This window comes from Mixophyes fleayi, chromosome 7, assembly GCF_038048845.1.
Source record: "Mixophyes fleayi isolate aMixFle1 chromosome 7, aMixFle1.hap1, whole genome shotgun sequence".
Lineage (NCBI taxonomy): Eukaryota > Metazoa > Chordata > Amphibia > Anura > Limnodynastidae > Mixophyes > Mixophyes fleayi.
In genome coordinates, this window is record NC_134408.1 from 149,658,381 (window position 1) to 149,679,905 (window position 21,525).

General features: G+C 37.3%; 1 protein-coding gene across 1 annotated transcript in view; it reads right to left on the reverse strand.

Annotated features, from left to right (window-relative positions):
- Window positions 1-19,317, reverse strand: part of CNTNAP5 (contactin associated protein family member 5) — a 298,681-nt gene extending 279,364 nt beyond the window's left edge. Inside the window, exon 1 of the mRNA XM_075181121.1 lies at window positions 18,962-19,317. Within this exon, the coding sequence (XP_075037222.1) occupies window positions 18,962-19,043 (82 nt within the window). The 5' untranslated portion in view covers window positions 19,044-19,317. The remainder of the gene's footprint in view (window positions 1-18,961) is intronic.
- Window positions 19,318-21,525: the final 2,208 nt, after the last annotated feature.

The following is a 21,525-nucleotide window of genomic DNA, read 5'->3' on the forward strand; positions in this document are numbered from 1 at the left end:
TCTAGAGATGCTCAGACTCGGTTCCTCGAGAACCGAACACACCCGAACTTAGGGGATCCGAGTACCGAGCCGGTTCAGTACTTTCGCGCGCCCTCGAAATTGAAAACGAGGCAAAACGTTATTGTCGGATCTTGGATCTCGTGAGTTTTGGATTCCTTTTTAAGATCCAACATCACGGTGGGTGGGAGGGAGGGCGGACCCTCATTTATCTTTTCTGCCAATGTCTACTAGATGTGCCAGGAACTGCCATGTGTTTGTGTCATTGCTCTGTCGCTTACCATCCAGCCAGGTCGCTGCATTATTTGTCTGAAAGTGTATGAAAATAATATTGTGACCTGTGAGGTGGTCAAAATTGACTGCAAATGACTTGAAATTAGTGTTATTGAAGTTAATAATAATGTAGGAACAAAAAAAGAGCAAAATTATGTGATTTTAGCATATTTTAGAATTTTTTTGAAAAAATACAAAACCAAAACCAAAACACACAAGGGCGGTTTTGCCTAAACCAAAACCAAAACACGAAGCTAATAAAGATCCAAAACCAAAACCAGTTCAAGGGGGTCAGTGAGCATCTCTCTCTCTCTCTCTCTCTCTCTCTCTCTCTATCTCTCTCTATATATCTATAATATAAATGCTTAGTGGCGTGTGTTAGTCTGTCTGTGTGTGTGTGGAAAAAATAAAACCAAGCTGCAGCGCCACCTGCTGGGCAGAGTTATACACTGACCTACTAAATAATTAGTGTGTGTGGGAAAAAAAATTCAGAAAGGGCTGAAATTTGGTACATTAAGATGTTTTTAATTTGTTAATTTAATTTGTTAATTGTTAAAACTGTTTATAAAGATTTAAAAAATATATATATATATATTTCTTGAAGGAGAAGTGACAGTTGGGAGTGGTTGGTGGTTGCCGGGGGTGACAGTGGGGAGTGGTTGGTGGTTGCCGGGGGTGACAGAGTGAGAGGAGTGTGATACTCAGGACCGCTGAAAGAGATCCCTGTGTCTGGATAGACATCTGGATAGATGTGGCGATGAAGATGAAAGATGAGGTGATGGAGAAGAATGATGAGCAGGTGACATGTGGACAAAACCACGTTAAAAAAGGGGACTTACGTCGGGAAGTAACGCTCTTCCCCTGAGGAGGTCTGGGCTATGGCCCAAATGCATGACAAGAACCTTTTTAACACCTTAAGTAGCTTGATTTGACTAGAATGCATGAGTATCATGCACGGGTTAACTTGTGTATATATATATATATAGTGAGATATAGTAGCACAACTAAGTTAGATTGTATTTAAATAGATTTCCTGCCCCTCTTGTTGCATCCCAGCTTCCTTTCATCTCTTTACATTCATTACATACTTGTGTTAGAGTATAATAACTTCTAGTCTTTTTTGTATTTAAATAGTGGTTTTAAATTCTCACCTTGATGGAATGTAGTGGATATTGGGCCTCATTTAGAGTTCGGAGCAATGAAGAACAAAATGGGCCAATTTGCACATTGGCAAAACTATGTAGTAATGTAAATATAAAATATGCTGACAGATTTGGGAGGGGGCGGGTTCTAGCTCAACTCTAAATTTCAGTCTAAATAAATCTGCCCAGTAATTGTATTTCAGATGCAAACACAGCCAGTATTTCCCTGCATGCAAAAATAAATAAATAAAAACATTTGCTCCTCTTGCACCATAGCAAGGTTTGTCCAGGAGCAAACTTGTTCCATTTTTTGCTTTGCTCCTTACTGTAAACAAAGGTAAATTGTAGTATATATTTATAGGTAATCTCTTCTAATCTTGGAAATTAGTCATATGTAAAATAATTCTGTAATTTCCTCATCAACGTGGTGGTCGATAAAACATTGTCCCTCTTTCCAACCTTATTATCCAGGCAGCTGTGTGACAGCCTTCCAGGATCTATCATGTCCTGCTGGATACATTACTCATGTAGGAACACGTATCATCAAATTTCCATTTGTTTAAGCCAACGTCCTTGACATTACTATTTGCATATTAATAAAAAATGCCAACCGACCACAGTCCCAAAGAGACGCTCATTATGAAAGTAAACGCTGACAAGGAAATATAGCAGTCTCGTAAGACAGAGAGAGGGCAACATGCATGAAATAAAGAATTATCAGTGTCTTTCACACATCCTCCTGGGTATCTAAGTACAAACATTGGATTGCCGAGGCCAATAGTGAGGTTTTCTTTTTTATGGCTGTTAGAATTTCTCCAGTGAGATACATTTGTTGTATAAGGTCAGAAACTGAACCCTATTATTATATTAAAGTAAACAGGGGGATGACTGTACTATGACCAGTGCTTCCTTCCCTTTCCATGTCACAACAAAACTTTCTTCCCTTGATCTTTTACAACATGTTTTCTGTATTGGAAGATTTCAGATTAACGGACAACATAATTAGAGGAGCATTAGAACATAATCAGATAAACATACAGACTACAAAAATAAAACACATTTCAGTCTGGAAGTCTTCACACAAGTGGTGTCGTGCTGAAAGTGGTTGGAGAATGTTTTTTGAGGGCACACAACAGCTCGTCAGATTGTGGTCACGCAAGTACGGCTCTGCTGATTGGGCAGACCAGGGGAAAATGTATGAAAAGTTTTAAAAAGGAAAACTGGAGGTGTGGCTCATAGCAACCAATCAGATTCTAGGTTTCATTCCTAGAATGTATTAGATAAAGGATAGTTACAATCTGACTGGTTGCTAAGGGCAACACCGCCACTTTTCCGCTTTAGAACATACATTTACCACCAGATCGCAAGTACATATATATATATTTATCAAGTTGCCCATTGCTGTTAGTTTTTTTTTGTTACACAACAAATTAACAACCTTTTTACCAATATTCAATGAATGTGAGTGATTGACTTTTTTTTAAGGATTTTTTAATTCAGCTCCACTTTCAAATATATAGTAAGTTATGTCCCATTGTCAGAAGTCCAGAGGGCTATTGTAATGGTCATAGATACAAGCATATAAGCATTAGTGAGAACGCCTCACATAGAGCAATTAATTATTATTATTATTATTATTATTATTATTATTATTATTATTTTTGCAATCAATTTTTATTGGTTATATAAAGGTACAGCTTATGTAAATGATAAAGTGAACACATTATTGTGGAATATTTATCCCATAATATAATAAAGATATCATATGTTCATGTCATAACAGTTTGTTTACAAGATTCGACAATTAATTTATTAGTTACTAATTAATAATTACTTAATTAATTGTGTTGATGTCAATCTCTGCTACATTACACCCCCGAAATCTCTGGGTTATAGACTTAGATTATTTTGGGGGGATTTACCTCTCTTGATCTTTTGCAAAAACTAACACTGATAGTTAACCATCCTGTACTGGCTGCTGTGATTCCTAAGCTGTACATTAGCTGTTGGTGTGGGCTGCACTGTGGGCTGACGGTACCACTAATCTCACTTAACCATTCAGAGACGCTGCTTCAGCTAATACAGTAAACAAAAGCAAATTCAGAATCTAGAATTCTGTAATACACAGTAAATGTAACAAATTTGTCTTCGATGTCATAAGTGTTTAATGTGTAGTTATGTTTGATAGATGCTCTTCAAGGCGTACAATTTAATTTCAGATCTAATCTGAACTTTCCATAATAATGTCCCCTGGGAGCTTTTTAAGCGGCAACTTTCAAAAAAAATTAAAAAATAATCGGCTGAAGCAAAATAAGTATTTTTAGGTTCATCAAAGCTGTTCAAAGTCATTCAAGCTTAATTAATCAGCTAGCAAATTGTCTTCCATAATTATTTGTGACCTTCGTCTAATAAGAGTAAATGTCAACCATTGATATTTATCAATTCGTAATTATCAAAAGCAAAGATTTTTTTATTTATTTAAACACAGCCCTTAAATATCTTTAAAATAAAGACAATGGTATTACCCTTCAAACATAAAATGGAATATTAATGAATTATAGAAGAGCTTTAGTTAGAGTTAGGAACAATGCAGATGACAGTGACAATCTGCACCTGGATAAACCATAATGCATTGCGGGGGGGGGGGGAGGGTTGTAATTATTTTTTTTGCTTCTGTATGTAGAACACAAATAATAGATATCTTTATTATCACACTGCGATTTTGAGTTGACGTAGGACGCACCCTCCTTCCTAACACTAAATCTGTCTGCACGTTTTCAGTTTGACATTGGTTAATGGTCACCTAAGGCTCAGAGTTAGCCATCTTTAAATAATTAGTACTTAATACTGCAGAGCTGGAGAAATGCTCAAAGTTGTTTCAAAGTAGTTCTCAAATGGATTTGCTGAACTGGTTCTAAAGCTTGCACTGAATTCTTGAATGTTAGATAGAAAAGAATTTGAGCAAAGTTCAAGTAAATTGACCTATTTCCAGCAAATTCAATGACATTACGTTGCATAGTATTTTTAATGATTCCTATGTGAATTTAGTGCTCCAACAAACCTGTACACCGTAATGTTCGATGTTCAAATAATTTTAAAAAAATACTATAAAATATAACCATTTAATGTTAAACGGGCTGGAAAAAGGATAATTTTGTACTTTATTTGAATGTATATTAACTGTGAGCTAGGAATCGGTACTTTCAAATTGAACTTCGTGTCATGTGAAACTCAAATTCCAAAAATCCCATCAAATTTTGAACTGGCTTTAATAGTTTGAGCATCTCCATGGACCAGAAGACAAGAGGACAAAGTGTAAGGGCTTACCTACAAAAAAGTAAACCTCATCCAAATAATCACCAAATACTGCAATCTGTAACATTCACATTATTACTACTGGACTCATCTCACTATAAACACTTTATTACTCTGTTATATGCCCAGAATATGTACTTAAATTAAAAATAGATCTGCTGTAGACATCTCTAAAGTTGGTGATAGAATCTGGCAGTTGGACTAACTGGCCACTGACAGTTCCAGATATTGCTGGACAAAGCCCCCATGGTCCGATAGAGTCACGTCTAATTTTACCACAATTACTTACATTTTCCATGACCTAGTAAGCTCAGCAATGTGCACTGTTTCCTGCTGAATCGGTGGATCTGCTGACATTGTTTCCAATAACTCATTAATGTCTTGTTCCACATTATAGAATGTTACCGTGTGATTTCCCAGCATCCTAATGGGTTCCATCTGCCCTAAGCATATATGTACCCCTCCCCCCCCCCAAAAAAAAATAGAAAGCTGTACACCGGAGCAGAAAATCCTGATAATAAGCAAAACGGGAAGTTAACAAAGGTTGTGGGCTAAACATGTCCCTCATTCTGTGCTACAGTTCAAAAGAAAGTGTGACCTACTTTAGAAATATATTGTATACATACAATACAGTTGTGTTTAGCAATACTTTTTTGTTGTGTAGGAATTAATTTTATGCATAGGACTGGGAAAGTTAATGCTAAAAGTCACAAGTAGATGAAGAAGGGATTTGATCCAACAACTCTTGCCAATCTCTTCCTGCCATTCTCAAGTAAAGACCATTAGCTCCCCCCTCCCTCAGATTTTACATCCCAGTTGTTATTTATTCTACACTTCACAATGTACACACACAGCATATTTAGAAATGTGTGCTGCAGCTCCAATTTATATAACAAGGTATATAATGCCTGCTCTCCACACTGGATACTTGCAAAAGCAGAAGATAGTTTTCTACACAGCAATCACTTCCAGCTGACGGGTTCTGTTCTGACACAATCTTGGCAGTAAAGTATCAGAAGCAGCGACATTTCTTGTACAAGGAGAACAGGTGAGAAATCTAGTTATGCCATAATCAAAGACTTGGTAAGGAACAGGCTTACATGACAGCATAACTTAGATTAGGTGTGAGTTCCTTTTGTATTATTGGAACATGTTTGTCTTTCCATCTGTGATTTGTTGGAATCCAAAATTCAGAGCATACATCCTAGAGCCGGCGCCCTAGAGAGAATTCAATAATAAGAGATATCATCTTGACACTTAATCTTTGGCGCTGTCACCGGGAATGAATATCAAAACCCCGGTCTGCAATCTAGACTTTGTTTATTTAGCACATCCCTAACAGGCTGTGTCCTGATAAGACACGGATATTTAATAGTCCAATGTAATAAGCCGTAAAGAATTGAGCCAAACTAAAGTTATGGCTTAGTCTCAAGAATTTATAATATAAACTCTCTCCTATATATTTCAACCAGGACTGTTATATTATATGAGCTTTAATTATTTAGATAGTGTTAATAAAAATAGATGACATTTCTATCTCTGTTGATAACATGACCATAAATCCCACCCCACAAGCTCGCTGCCTAGGTGTAATCCTTGACTCACACCTATCCTTTGTTCCCCACATTGACTCCATATCTAAATCATGTTACATACATCTAAAAAATATTTCCAGAATTCGCACATATCTCACACAAGACACTGCAAAAACCTTAATTCATGCGCTTATCATCTCCCGCATTGACTATTGTAATCCCCTCCTTACTGGTCTTCCCCAAAACAGACTCAAACCCCTACAATCTATTTTGCACGCTGCAGCAAGATTGATTTTCCTTGCAAATCGTTATTCCTCTGTTGAATCACTCTGTATGTCTCTACACTGGTTGCCTGTTTTGTACCGAATCCAATATAAAATACTTTTGCTAACCTACAAGGCCATCAACAAAGCTGCACCAACATACATCTCCTCTCTTGTCTCACAATATCTCCCAACTCGGCAACTCCGTTCTGCACAAGATCTGCGTCTCTCATCCACACTCATTACATCCTCCCATTCCCGGTTACAGGACTTTTTTTGGGTTGCACACACTCTATGGAATTCTCTCCCTCGCACAATAAAACTCTCTTGTGGTGGTCTACAAGCTTTCAAGCGTTCTCTGAAAACCCACCTCTTCAGACAAGCTTATAATATTCCTCAACCACCCTCTTAACCTCACTACATTACCCTATTACCACCCATTATACAACTACCCCTTGACCAACATTGTTGTGTGACAGGATCATTTAGCTTATGAGTCACTTTTACCTTTGCAGTCTGGCTGGGCCGTCTGCAAATGTAGACTTAACCTCATGTGTCAAACTCCCATTGTCCAATAGATTGTAAGCTTGCGAGCAGGGCCTTTTCACCTCTCTGTCTGTTTTACCCAGTTTGTTTATTAGTTTACTATGTTTGTCCCCAATTGTAAAGAGCTACGGAAAATGTTGGTGCTATATAAATAAATGATGATGATGATGATGAAGAACATTATGAAGGTTATTTCGGAAGCTCTAATGGTCAGAGGCACAGCGCGGAATCCTTTTGTATCGCACATCGCGCTTCGAATTGCGCAAGTGTGCCTAGATTTCTACCAAAGCTCATGGGTTTGTGGATTAAGATGGCGGCATTTGCAGAGGAGTGAAACTTTGGAAACCCCCTGATAAGAGAATAATATTCCTTGCTAAGCATGGAGAGGTATCGCTTAAATGTCATCATTTTGCATCATAAGATTATGTGAATGAGATAAAAGAATTGAGGGTGCATTTGAAGGGAAGTTCAATGTTTTGGGGAAGGGTATATAGCTATTTTCTCTTTGCAAAAACACTTGAATTTTGCAGCAGAGTTGGTGGAGTTTGATTTCACGTCTACTTGTAATGGGATGTCTTTTGGGCCTTCCAATTGTATTTTTAGACACACCTTGCCCAATGTAAAAGAAACTTTCAAATACAAACATACCATATGTAATAAAGACCCAGGGGGTAGAATTACTAAATCTTAAAGGAAAAAAAAGTGGAGGTGTTGCCCATCGCAACTAATCACAGTCTAGCTTTTATTTAGTACATACATTCTAGAAAATAATAGATAGATTCTAATTGGTTACTGCAGACAACACCTCCAGTTTTCCTTTTTAGAAACTTTAGCAAATCAAACCCTTGGCGTTCCCTCACTTTAAGCCAAAAATGAGGATCATCTGAGCAGTATTTTGGGAGATAGTGTGACTAAAGTAAAGGGATACTTACAACAGTGGTACCAGGTTAAACTATGATCTGGATAGAGTGGTCAATCTCCTTGTAAGACCATGTAGGAGATCAGGTACATAACCAGGAAGATCTGTGTGTACCGTGCTATACGACTATTAAGCCAATAGATTATTTTTAGTAGAAGGGTCCTCTGGATATCAGTTTATGAATATATATTTGGAATTAATAAAAAATATCAAATCAATGAGTGCAAGTTTTCCCTCCATTTTCCTCATTGTACGAGAGCTTAGAGTTTCCCCACATCTCTTTGTGGAAAAAGCAAATTCTGCAAAGTATCTCATCAATTGTAAGAAAAATTATTTATGGTTTAAAGTTGATCAGGTCACCTCTGAGATCCTTGCAGATGTCTTTCCTCCTTGGCATGGTGCTATCAGAAACCTGATTGTTCCAGACCGAAGTTCCAAAGGCCTTTATGTAGAGACAGTTCCTGGTGATCACTTAATGCATTTGATTAGCAGCACCGGGCTCAAATTACCTTCTTCTACTGACGTGTAAGCAGTAAGGATCTATTTACTTCTCTCATATGGCTTCTCTGTGTTGGATTATTTTTTGTTGCAAAATAATAACAAAGTAGGTAGTATAAAATGTAAGACTTAGTGAGGACTAGATGATTGCTACTGATCTCTTGATATGTGCATAACACATATTTGAAAGGTGCATTGTCTTCTTACACACACACAAACACAAACAAACACACACACACACACACACACACACACACACACACACTCTGTATATATACTGTATATATAGATAGATATATAGTAATATTCAGGTTGACATCTCTCAAGCTTCTAGCTAGGGGCGGGGTTTCATGTCCTGTGTCCTGATTGGTGCACAAGGTCAGACGAACAGCGCACACAGATACGCTATGTGCAGAGATACATACCAGGATATAGCCACATTCCCATTAGCTGTTGCTAGGCAACCCATTCCCAACAACAAAGGAGTTTTGCAGGTCATAGATTCCTGAATACTCCTGTTTCCCAGCATTGTCTGGAGAGCAGTTTATTACTATCATTATAAGGGCTCAATACAGTTTGTAAGGAAATATTTATAAAAGATATAGCAAAGATGACTATTATTATAAATTACAGTGATGGCAGATTATAAGGATTATGGATAAAATAAATTCAAAGTAAGAAAGAAAATGTATTATTTAACGGCAGACAAGACGTAATGTTAACACGTTAGAAAGTCCCCAAAGGAGATAACTGTGGCAAACTCGGAGCTAATGACCTATAGAGTCTTCCCGAATCTCACCCCAAACACGAGTAAAACTGAATATTTAAACTTTGGAAACTCAAAAGGGCTCAATCTGAGGAGAAGCTTAACAGACAGGATGAATCATTTATAGTAAGATTTCAGGAATGAAATTAAGATTCATTAAAACTAAAATATATGATGACTTTAAGATGTAGTATTAAGTTGAAGGAAGTTTTACATTGTTAAATGCGTAGATTGAACAACTGGAACATTAAGTTCTGTCACCTTTCCCTTCTTCCATTAATTTCATATTTAAAACGGAAGAAACTGTTTTATATATATATATATATATATATATATATGTGTATATATTTATATATGTATAGATATATAATATATATATCTATATATTTTAGAAGAAAAGCTAAATAAATGGAATTTGATAGTTTTACAATGACGGCAGTAGGTGGTACAGCATAGATAGATAGATAGATAGATAGATAGATAGATAGATAGATAATAATGGAATTAGGGTGCAGATGTTGTCTGCTGGGGTAGACAGGTCACTTCTCCACACTGCATCCATAATTGGTCACACCAGTTCAATGTTCTGGTACAGCTTGCCTCAGCTAGTTTTAATAAAGATAAAAAAAAACAATAAGATGGGCCTAATGAATAGGAGCCCTCCCTCTCTCTCCATTCACTCCAGGATCCGACACTTAGTTAAGCGCAAAGCTTTTGGCAAACTGTTTTTACAATACCAATACTTTTCATCATCACCATTTATTTATACATCGCCACTAATTACGCAGCGCTGTACAGAGAAGTCACTCATATCGGTCCCTGCCTCATTGGAGCTTACAGTCTAAATTACCTAACATACACACAGACAGAGATCGAGAGAGACTAAGGTCAATTTGTTAGCTGCTAATTAACCTATCAGTATGTTTTTGGAGTGTGGGAGGAAACCGGAAGTGCTACCCACTGAGCCACCGTGCTGCCTTGAAGTTCAAAACACACAGGTCAGAAACCTGGGACTTACATACACTCATGTTTATTTATATATATTTCTACCTATTATTGATCTCACTGCTGCTTTGGTATAAGCTCCAACTCCTAAAGTTTGGTCCTTAGACAAGTAGACAATGATGTTTGAGAATTGGTCCAACCCTAATGTTCTACGCTGCTAAAGAGTGTACTGAGAACACATTTAGACTTAGGCCAGGAGTTATATTTGTAAAACACAATGTAAGGTCTATCATGCACATTTAACCCCTGCAAACGTTCACTTTAAATATAATTGATTCTTTAATTATTATAGCTTTTTTTGTGGGGAACGCTGGGTTCTTGTAATAAAATGTGTCTGTCAGGAGACTGCAAGTTAACATCACAGATCACAATATGGTGCTGCCCATAGCAACCAATCAGATTCTAGTTATCATGTATCTAGTGTATTCAAGAACATGATTGCTAGAATCTTATTGGTTGCTATGGGAACTCTTCCACTTTCCCTTTCCCACAGAACATTTATCTCTTTACCCATTTGCCTTCCAAATTTTGAAAAATTCCACCAGACTGAATAAGTAATTTATTATACATCCTTAAGTGTTCTCAGGCTTACCTGAATCATACCACACTGCACAACTACTATAAACTCTGTGAATTTACAAGTACAATGTGTAAAGGTAAAGCAAAATAATAACTGAAAGATTGTATTACCGGTGAGACTGCAGGGAAGAGGTAAGGGAGGACGTTGCAGAGGCTGGAGGAAGACGTCAGTGGGATTGTTTTCTTCAGGAATATCAGTTATCCGCAGCCTGTCACTGTCTTATTAATATTCCTGAAGAAATCTATTTTCTCAAACAGTATAATATAAGTATAAATTATACATGTTGGGAAAAATAATCGCAAGGTTGCTACAACTTTTAAGCAAATTAACATCTTGCAAAAATAACAGTCTCTTATAGCCCAACTATCTTAGAGTCTCTATCATGTAATTTGTCTATAAAGAAACTTAATAAAAAAGTAAACTTCGGCAATTGCTGGTGTGAATATGGCCACAGGGGAACAACGTTTCATATCTGGTGGACATGTCCCCATATAATTTCTTTTCAAGACAGGGTACACTCCATTATCAATTCATTGCTAGAGCAACAGTTACCAAAAGATCCCTGGTTCTTCCTATTCTCTCAATCTTCCTAAGTTGTTGGGGTGAAAAGCCAGTTAGTCTCCCACTTATCGGCAGCAGCAAAAGGGTTAATTGCCAAAAACCTGTAGAGAACTCTCTACCTCTCGAGCCTTGAATTATAAATTCCCCAACCCAATCTTAAACTCTACCTCCTTTCAAGATCTCCTACAGAGCAACACCTGAGCCTCCATCACACGACCTAACATAATACCTCTTTTGACTTTTTTATGCTCCCCTGTATAATGTACATTGCACCTTTCCTCCCCATTTCCCCTCCTAATGCTCTTCTCCTTTCTTTTTCTTTTTCTTTTTTTCTTTTTACTCATTATTATAAATATTATGTAAAAATACTTGTTACAATTTTATATTACGGAACATTATGTGTCAATCTCTTTTGTGTCGTTTCTTCAATTAAAATTACTTTAAAAAATAAAAAGTAGACTTTTGCACAAATGTCTATCTACAGTTTATTGATTTATTATTGGAATAAAGATCCCTACATATTGGATCTCTGGTGTACTAGTATGTTAATGTCTTGTCACTTCTCTCTGGTCTGTGAAACAATAAGTCCTTTATAACTCACAAGTGTTGTCTATACCGATTGTTCTTATAATTGTCTCAAACTTCTAATCTATAGCAAGAGGTCCCCAGGCTTAGTCTATTACGCCAGCATTTATGAATCCTTATGCAGCCAATCTGCCTTCTAATTTGGCTCCTTTAATCATTGCTATAACATTCAATTAAACGTGGCTCCCACTCTTACTGCTTTTTTATCAGTAGTTTTAACGTTATGTTTTGTATCAGTATTTCCTTGGATTTTATTAGTAGTGTTTATGTTATGTTTTGTATCAGTGTGTCCATGTTATTTTTCAGTAGTTTGTATTTTATGTTATTCATAACTATATTTCTTTGTTATGTATTCACAAAGTTTATGTTATGTTTTGTATCAGTATTTCTATATAATTTGTCAGTAGTTTTTTTATGTTATGCTATTCATAAGGGCTAATTTTTTAGCTTTATTTAAAACGGCTGCAAAATGTACTGTATAAAAATTGACTAATTTATATGACAAATCAAATTGATGCATAAATTGATCCTATACTGAATTAAGTGTAGAGGGTTGATAATGGAGCATTAATTCAATTTGATAATTAATACTATATCAGTATTTCCCACTCACCTTGACCCTCAGGATCTAATCTTATAAAAAGGAAAAGTGTAGGTGTTGCCCATAGCAAACAATCAGATTCTAGCTATCGTGTTCTAGAATGTAGTAGATAAATAACAACTGGAATATGATTGGTTGCTATGGGCAACACCTCCGTTTTTCCCCCTATAGAAAGTCTGATTAATTTACCTCTCACTATCGTTGAACGTGACTTTTTACAATGCAACATCCACATCCGATTTATGTGGAAGACTTAGAGGGTCAGCAAATCAAAACCAATAAAACAGGGCGCAAAGCATGCAGGTGATCAATTTGTTTTGCAGCATTAATAAGATACATACACAAGCAAGGAAATTCCATTTTCTTGGACACCCCTTGGTTGATAATTAGTCCATCTTTTGTCATTATCATCTTACCACGTAAACACCCATTGATTTGTTATTCTCCCCCTTCACTTTTAGATCATATTTCTCAGAACTTATATTTTCCTCCCACGGATCTATTTGTTGTGTTACCCTCCTAACCAAGTGTTCCCATAATTGTGTTCAGGTATTTTTAGACGTTAATTAACTGTAAATATTATATTGGAACATGTGTTACTGACAATTACGTTACTGCAATCTGTCATCTACATATGGAGCGTTACTAGCAGAACAGAGAGCTCAGCTTTGATGTATTACTGTAACGGAGCCCCTCGTTCTGTCAGACATACAGCACTAATCATTGTTTTAACACTGGCAGAACTCTCCATCCTACGATACAACTAGCGCTTCTCAATTTGAACAAGTCAGTCTGTGAGACCACCAGCCTCTCTGTATGTACGGCTAAGATTCCCCTTCAATCCGTAGACAACTATCACTCCCCAATTTGTGGAATAGCAGAAGATGAAGCGCTACAGAATTTGCTGGCGCTATATAAATAAATGTTGATGATGATGATGATCCGTGAGACCACCAGCACCCAGTCACACGGTTACATGGACCATACCATTTAATCTGTGCAAATACCAACATGTGGGATAGCTAACACCACTTGATTGATGTGACGGAAAGGTTTGCGCTTTTTATAGACCAACGAAATGTCTTTGGGAAGCATAAAGATATTATAATTCTGCCTCCCGCTATAACATATGTTCATAAATGCCGGGATGTCAGGGCCGGTGGTACTATTAGATGAACCTAGGTGGTTCCTATGGCACTAATGGTTAGGGTGGTGCCTAAACACTGACTGAGTGGCATATCGCTCATCCAATGATTTTAATGACCCATAATTGAGCGCCGGTCACTGACATGGAGGAGAATATTCTTGGAGCTGCTGCTCCACCATGACAGCGTGATGTTAGGAGTGTGGCGCTATGATGTCACGGCCAACGCCACATTCCCAGACTGAGGAGCAGAGGATGCCAAGCCCATCTCTGACCTTCTTAGGTAAGAAGCAGCTGGGTTGCCATTTCCAAGAGGGGAAGTTGCCGCTTCCAAGAGGAGAAAGTGGCGCTTACAAGTCAAGCAACATCTAGGGCTCTCCCAGGGCTAGTGCAGGATTAGTACCCAGTAACAATGACACCACAAGTCCACGGTACCACATCCATGCATACGTGTGTAAGCAGCATGTAGGACGAACATGTCTAAGTCATGCATGCCTACAAAAGTCCTGATCTTTGAGACTGCCAGCAGTCCACCACCGACTCTCTCAGATACAGAGGAACGTCAGGGACGGTCTAACTATGAGACAGTCTGCACAAATCTAAATGTGAGACAGTCACTGTGAATTATCCTATTAATTCTGTGCCAATGATACGATTCAATCTGCACTTAAAGGGCCGGTAGCAACAAAAAAAGACAAAGGCTCCATATTCAATCAAAACATACTTACTTCTTATCATTACCTGTGAAGTATCAAACTAACTCACGTTTTTTTTAATTGTTATGTTTTTTTTTAATGCTATGAATAGTATTTATTCTCTGTCTCTGACTATAAATCTCCTAACTCTGCTTTGTATCTTAATATGGCTTTATTCTAATGTTAATAAACTTAATTAGTGTTTTAATTATATTCCTAATTAGATTAATTGCTATTGATATATGAATGAAGTCGGAATGCTCAAATAAGCTCAGGCCATTCTTAGAAAATATATTGGAGTTCCTACAGGGAAGGTTGGAATCTTCATCAAAACATTCTGGAATTAACTTATCACTGCAATATATTTGAAATTCTTTCAGGTTTAGACGTTTAATTTATGCCTCCAAACTGAGTATCAAAGAGCACGGATACAAATATATAAATCTGTGAGTCCAACCAGGAGCACTAAGTCCAACGACCTAAAAGAGTTAACATTTGTGCAGATGACAAGTGACTCAGAAGCTTCCAACTGCAGATGGAACATTGTGTAGAATAAGGATTAAGCGGCACACATGGTAATGAGTCCTGCATGGACGATGGACCAAGCTATCTGCCAGTACCCTGTAATCCTGTCTTCAGTCTGCATCACTCATCCAATCAGATACATTCCTAACACCAGCCAAGTGATTCAAGAGGAGCAGATGCAGAAACAATCACAGATTATGATATATGTATTTCAGTCCATCCACCAACACTGTTATTTTCTCTTGATTTGAAAAGCAATTGGAGAAGGATTTGATTGAGTTTTATGTTTCAGTACTAACGCTATAAACTATTTGCAGGAGTTCTTCCATTTTGCTTCTGTAGTAATGGATCAAGTATATACGGCACATTTAATAAATGTAGTATCATGTTGTATAAGAAAATAAACATTTCTCATTATCTCCAATCATATATTCAATAATGGAATCTTTGTTTATGTGGAACTTGTGCATATTCTATATTATCTTCCTTCCTTTATTTCCTCTGCACTATGAACCTTTCAAATATTTTTATAGTTAAGTTAATTTGTTTCATTACCTGGCAGTATCCTATTACTTAGAGTTCATCTCACCAGCGTTGACAGAGCCAGTCATACCCTTGCAATGCTTCAAGAATGTAAATGAATTGCAAGATATAAGATAAGATAAGTGGACATCTGAAGTGACAATGGTGAACAAGCGTCTCTTAAGATATTGTTGCTTCAGAACTCTCTTCATCCTCTTCTAACGAGCACTTTTTATTCCTATTAGATGTGTTTGACTAGGGTCATAATCCCTATTGTGTTCATTTTTTTTCAAAAAGGGGAGCAGATGGATAAGCAGGAGAGGAAGCACTAGAACAACCTGCAGGTAATCAGAGAACTGGAATATTAACAAAAGAAGCCACATTCTGTGTGTCTGTGTGTTGGCAAGTTACATGGGAATGGCTAAATCAACATGAGACTAACTCAGATATTTAAACATCAGCGATATGACAGAGTAGTGATGTGAGGCTCCTATGAAACTAGACTGAATATGAAACATACAACTTGTTGTAATGCAATTTTCTGTAATGACAACAGTTGGGACGTCATTGGTGGAAAATTCTCGTTATGGGACGTCTACATGTCATTCTGAGCTCAAGCACCAAATTGATATAGAATACTTTATATATAATGTTATATCATTCTTTGTCTTTCAGAAGCCAGTTTATGAAGTCATAAAAGATACAAGTACCATATATATCTCACTTACATGTTATTGGTGACCGGGTTGTGTTATCACTAATGCGGTTTCCACAATCAGGGGAGTTTACAAATCCAATATTGACATTTTATGACAACTGTTTACTGTGCACCGGTCATCACTGCTCTACCAATGTGGAGCTATAAACCTTAAACCATCCGCCATCTCTTGCCCATAATTTACATTTGCAAATACTATATAGAAACTTGCGATGGAAACAAATTTAAGTTTGTTTTCAAACATTAAAACAAATCAGGTATTGCAGTTTACCTAGATCACTACTTATGTATTTCCAAACATATATGTATTTACTGAGTGCAGAGTTCTCACACTTGAATGTGCTACAGAAGGGACAAATTATTTAGATACTGTGCCACAGTATCTCATATAGTTATCTCAGAATGGGAATGCTGTATCTGGGTGTTTGGATTATTGTGGATAACTCAAGATAACAAAGAGTTGGTTTATAGCCTCTGCAACTAGTGTTTAATATAACTGTTATGTTATCAACTTTCCAAATATATATAATGAAATTGCAGACATACATACCATTAGTTCTGTATGTGCTCTTGTAACATTTAGATACATTTAAATATCCTGAATTGTGGTTACATTTTTGTGAGACAGCCAGAAGAATATTATTCAACTTTTAACAACTTTCATTCTTACATCTGAAAAAAACTTTGGTTAACAATTGAAGACCAAATAAAATGTCTGTAATCATATGTGGTCCTATTTGTATTTGATTTTATGACTTTCTTTATTGGATATCTGGTTACCTGTATAGACTAGATTTTGCCTACCTAAGACAAGCTGGTTTGCTGCTTACAGAATACAGCAGACGAGCTGCCTTGGCTCTCACTGTTATTCCTAGGCAGAGAGACAGCAAGCTTGGCTTGAATGAGAGAACCTGAAGACAGGGGAACAGCATCTATAGTCAATTAAATGTTTTTTTTTATGAAATAATGGAAAGATTTGTTACTCTTCATCTACATTGTAGCTGTCCATCTGGAATTAAATGCACAGCTGAATGGGGAAAGTCTTATGAATTATTCAAAGGGTGATGGTTTTCTCGCACATTTCTCTAGTAATTACTTTCTTGACAAGTAAATATGGTAATGCATATTACAGATTTGCCAGGAATTTTGGGAAAGGTGGATATGAAATATGTGTATATACAGAACCAATAATGTTTTTTAATCATAACACCGAGCTGTAATGTTTTAGCTTTTTTTCCTATTCATGTTTAGTATTAGATTTTAGCTGAGATTATATGTTCTATAATTGTACGGCGTGCTGTTGCATTTAATCCCAAGTGTAATAAGTGTCATGTTAATATTTTTTCCGGCTAATGACACAATTTACATTGAATGTGTCTTTGCTGCGTATGACTTAAGAAAAAAAAAATGCATCTGTTATTTTTCTCTTTGCTGTTGATACTTTATCCAAAATGTAATCTTTTCCTCTGTGTTTTCATTGTGGTTTGTAGGATTTTATATGGTCCTGCAAAAGAGCAACACTGACCTCTAGCGTTCAGTCCATGCAAAGGCAGTGCAAAATAAATGGTCAAAATCCTCCAAAATCAAAAATATACTTGTACATTCCAAAACACTAAGTGCTGCATTTTGCTTAGCATCTGATAATTTCACACATAGCATTTCCCTGTTTTTTTTAATAAACATAGATGTCTTGATCCTGTTCTAATACCCATGACTTTAGTGGACAAAGTTTAAGTGCAGTGTCTGCATGGTAATGTTTGCAATTCAGCATTTTAAGCCTTTACTATATGACTAGTAAACACTAGAATAATATCTTCTAATAAACCATGTATAACTGGGTATCTTCTGCCCATATCCTTTTTCTGGCATGTGCCGTCTCTAAAGAGCGCCGCATCTTCAAGAAGTCACATAACATAGAAAGGATTTGAGCTGCGTATTTGCCCCCAGAATGACAAACACTCTCCCCTGCCTCAGACTGCAGCAGCAATGGCTGCAAGACTGATGGGAACTCGACCACACATTAAACTTTGAGGAGTTGCATATACTTTATCTATTCCACCGATATTAGATATCTTAGTTGCATAATAATATACAGTAGCCTATGTAGTTCACTCATCTTAATAACATGAAGGATTTGTCTATCTAGGGTTGACACCAATAGGTGTTTTATTAACCCACCAACTATAAATCCTTCTACACATTGCACAACATTGAACCCAATTTAAATGGATGTTATTCTAAGGACAATTACATTCTGGGGGAGAAAATGCAAACTTGATCGATACATGGGAAGGTAATCCACTCATTCTTGATACATGCAAATATTCATTTTGCTCAGTATTTTTCTGTGAGTTGCAGGATATATTCGGTTTCATTTCCAGGAATCAATGCAAAATATAATTTTAATTACAAGTCGACCGTAGTTTGGCTCTGTGACCATGTCACAGGTGCTGGATAGAATGCCCAATGCATAACTGGAGCAGAACCTATGGATCAATATGGATAGTAAATGTACGAAATCTTCCTTTAAGCAGAACTGCAGAATGTGGATCACACATGAAATGCGTGATACCCCAGACAGGTGCACAATGACACAGAACCACAGGCAACAGATACACCAAAATCATAACACCTATACATTCCCTAGAAATGATCATGTTGCATTATAAGCAGAGAGTCCATCAAGGGAACTAACTTTTCCCCCCCATCCTAAAAGACCCCCAGCACAGTGAGGGTCGCACCCAGATGCCTATACATTGTGATTTACTTACAATTTGCAGCTGTTGATCCCAGATTCCATACAGCAGAGAACACACACAGAAAAGCACAAAACAGTTTTGCATCCGAATCCATGGTTTTTTTTTTGTGGCTCCAACTGATTACAGTTTGTGTGAATGATCCCAGCTCTCTGTGTTGTGACTGTTCAGACAATCCTCATACTCTCAGCAGCATCCAGAGACCCCAGGCTGGGCTGCAGACATCCCCTGCACAGACCCCCTTAAAGAGACAAATCCAACGGCAAAGGCGAGCTGGGGAGGAATGCAGCCTCCGGAGCCAGATACAGAATCAGCACCGATATGGTGGACAGCTCCTTATAGGCACACAGTGCGCTCTCCACCCACCAGAGCTGGCTACACCCACAGGCTCTCTCTCCAGCAGCAGCAGACTCCAGCTCGCACTGTGCTGATGCCTTGTGAGGGAGGAAGATCAGCCCAGAATACTGGGTACAAGCTCCTTTATTTTGGTAACCACACCGGTGCTGTACACAACATTTTTGCGCATATGACGCACAGCAGATTTTGTAGCATTTAGCCAGGAGGCTGAGTATATAATATCACAGGATACTCTATAGGTGCTGCATAGTGATTGCCAGAAATCCACTGCTGTATTCCAGTACAGCATCACTGATAAATGAAACTGTGATCCTCTTCCACATAACGTCTCCCTGCTCAGATTGCATGCAGACTTTTCAACCAAATTGAAAGATTGTGGTGTCCAATGGTTAAGTCTGTGTGCTTAAAGAGGATAATATGTTTACTGTATGGTAATTGGGAGCCTTTGTATTTACACACATTGCTTAGAAAAAAAAAACATGAGTCATTATTCGGGTTTGGTATGATAATTATCAAGCAATATATTCATGATTATTTGCACATAACAGTAGCATTTTAAAGTATTTGCATGACAATGGTCTTAACACAGCATATAGGAGTTTTGTGGAGTGCTGAAATTGCACATTATCCCATTGACAGTTGTGTAAATGAATTGAAGTGACTTGAAAACAACTACAAGAATTCTCCTTCTATTAAACATAATATCTGTTTTGCCAGCTCAGTGCTGTTGCTGCTGATGGTATTCCGGTAAACTGCACAGTTTTGTATACATTGTGGCTGTCAAGGATAACTACACAATCTCCTCTGACTTCCTTGTGCGGATATTAGTTCTCTGGACGTATCAGAGATGGATACAAAGGTCAATTCGCAGTTAGTCTTAAGTGTCAAGCTGCCTTATTGATCATTAACTGTGTGATTCCAAAATAGCACAACATCTAATATGATCTTAATGTGCTAAGCAAAGAGATTCTCACGCATAAAATATTCAAAAACAGTATTGCCTTGAAGTTAAATGTATAATGCTTCAAAGAGAATGCAGACTATATAGAGGCTTATGGTTAACCTCCAATATTATGCATTAAGCCACTATCTAGGTCCTATGCATTAAGTTGTGGGTTAGTTTGCTTTATGTCAATGTATGTAATGTGTATAAAATACCGTTTAGGATACGCCAATCAGTGGTGGATTGTTATGAGTGATTGGGCCACCAGCTTTGAGTCTACGAGGCCACAAACTATTGTCATCAGACTCGGTTGGTTCATTTGTGACCTTGATGAGATAAATTTGGGTTTAGAGATTTTCTGTATATTGCAGGAAACTTGTGTAACTTTTCTAGCTATTATTTATAAAACAATAATGTCAGCAGGTGTCTTTATAAACTAGGATCGTGATGTGTGTTCCGATGGAAATAACCGCTAAAGTGGTCCAGAGCAGATATTACATAATTATAACATTTTAAAAGTATATGGATTGGGGAACAATGGTCATTGTTCAAGGAATGTTCAGACAGTTTTGTCTATTGTCATCTCCTGGTTACAGGCTGTGTAGATACAATTATATACAAGCCATTGATCTGAGTTTATAGCCAAGGACAACCAACATAATGTCTGTCTGTAAGATACATTTGTATGAAAGCAGAGGGATTTAACCAACAGTTGTGATAGATACCTCTGATATACACTATTATATGTTTACCTCTCTCTCTGTATGTATTACCCAGTATTGTTTTATTACTGTTTGTTCCCAATTGTACAGCGCTACGGAATCTGCTGGCGCTATATAAATAAATGTTGATGATAATGACGATTATGATTAAATGGCAATGATCACAGTTTTTTCATAACACAGGCTTTTCTTGTATGTAAGAGTATTTTATTTGCATAATGTAATGTTAACTGATATATAACATTATAGGATATGTCTAGTTACAGTCACCAGTCCCTCTCCCCACAACTAGCAGAAGTGTGAGTGCCCCCTGCCAAGGGCTCCCAGTTAAGGCATACTCACGCTCACCGGCGCTGCACCGAATGATCTTCCTGTGTCGACAGCAGGGGAAGAAGAGATGCAAACAGCGCTGTTTTAACTTCTGTGTAAGGGGCCTTGGTTCTGTCCAATCAGAAACTAATAAAGTGCTAGTTACGATTCAAATATCTCAGATTATCAACAGAAGGATATAGCCCAGTGCAGAAGGGGGGGGGTGAGTACTCCTAATATTCAGGATG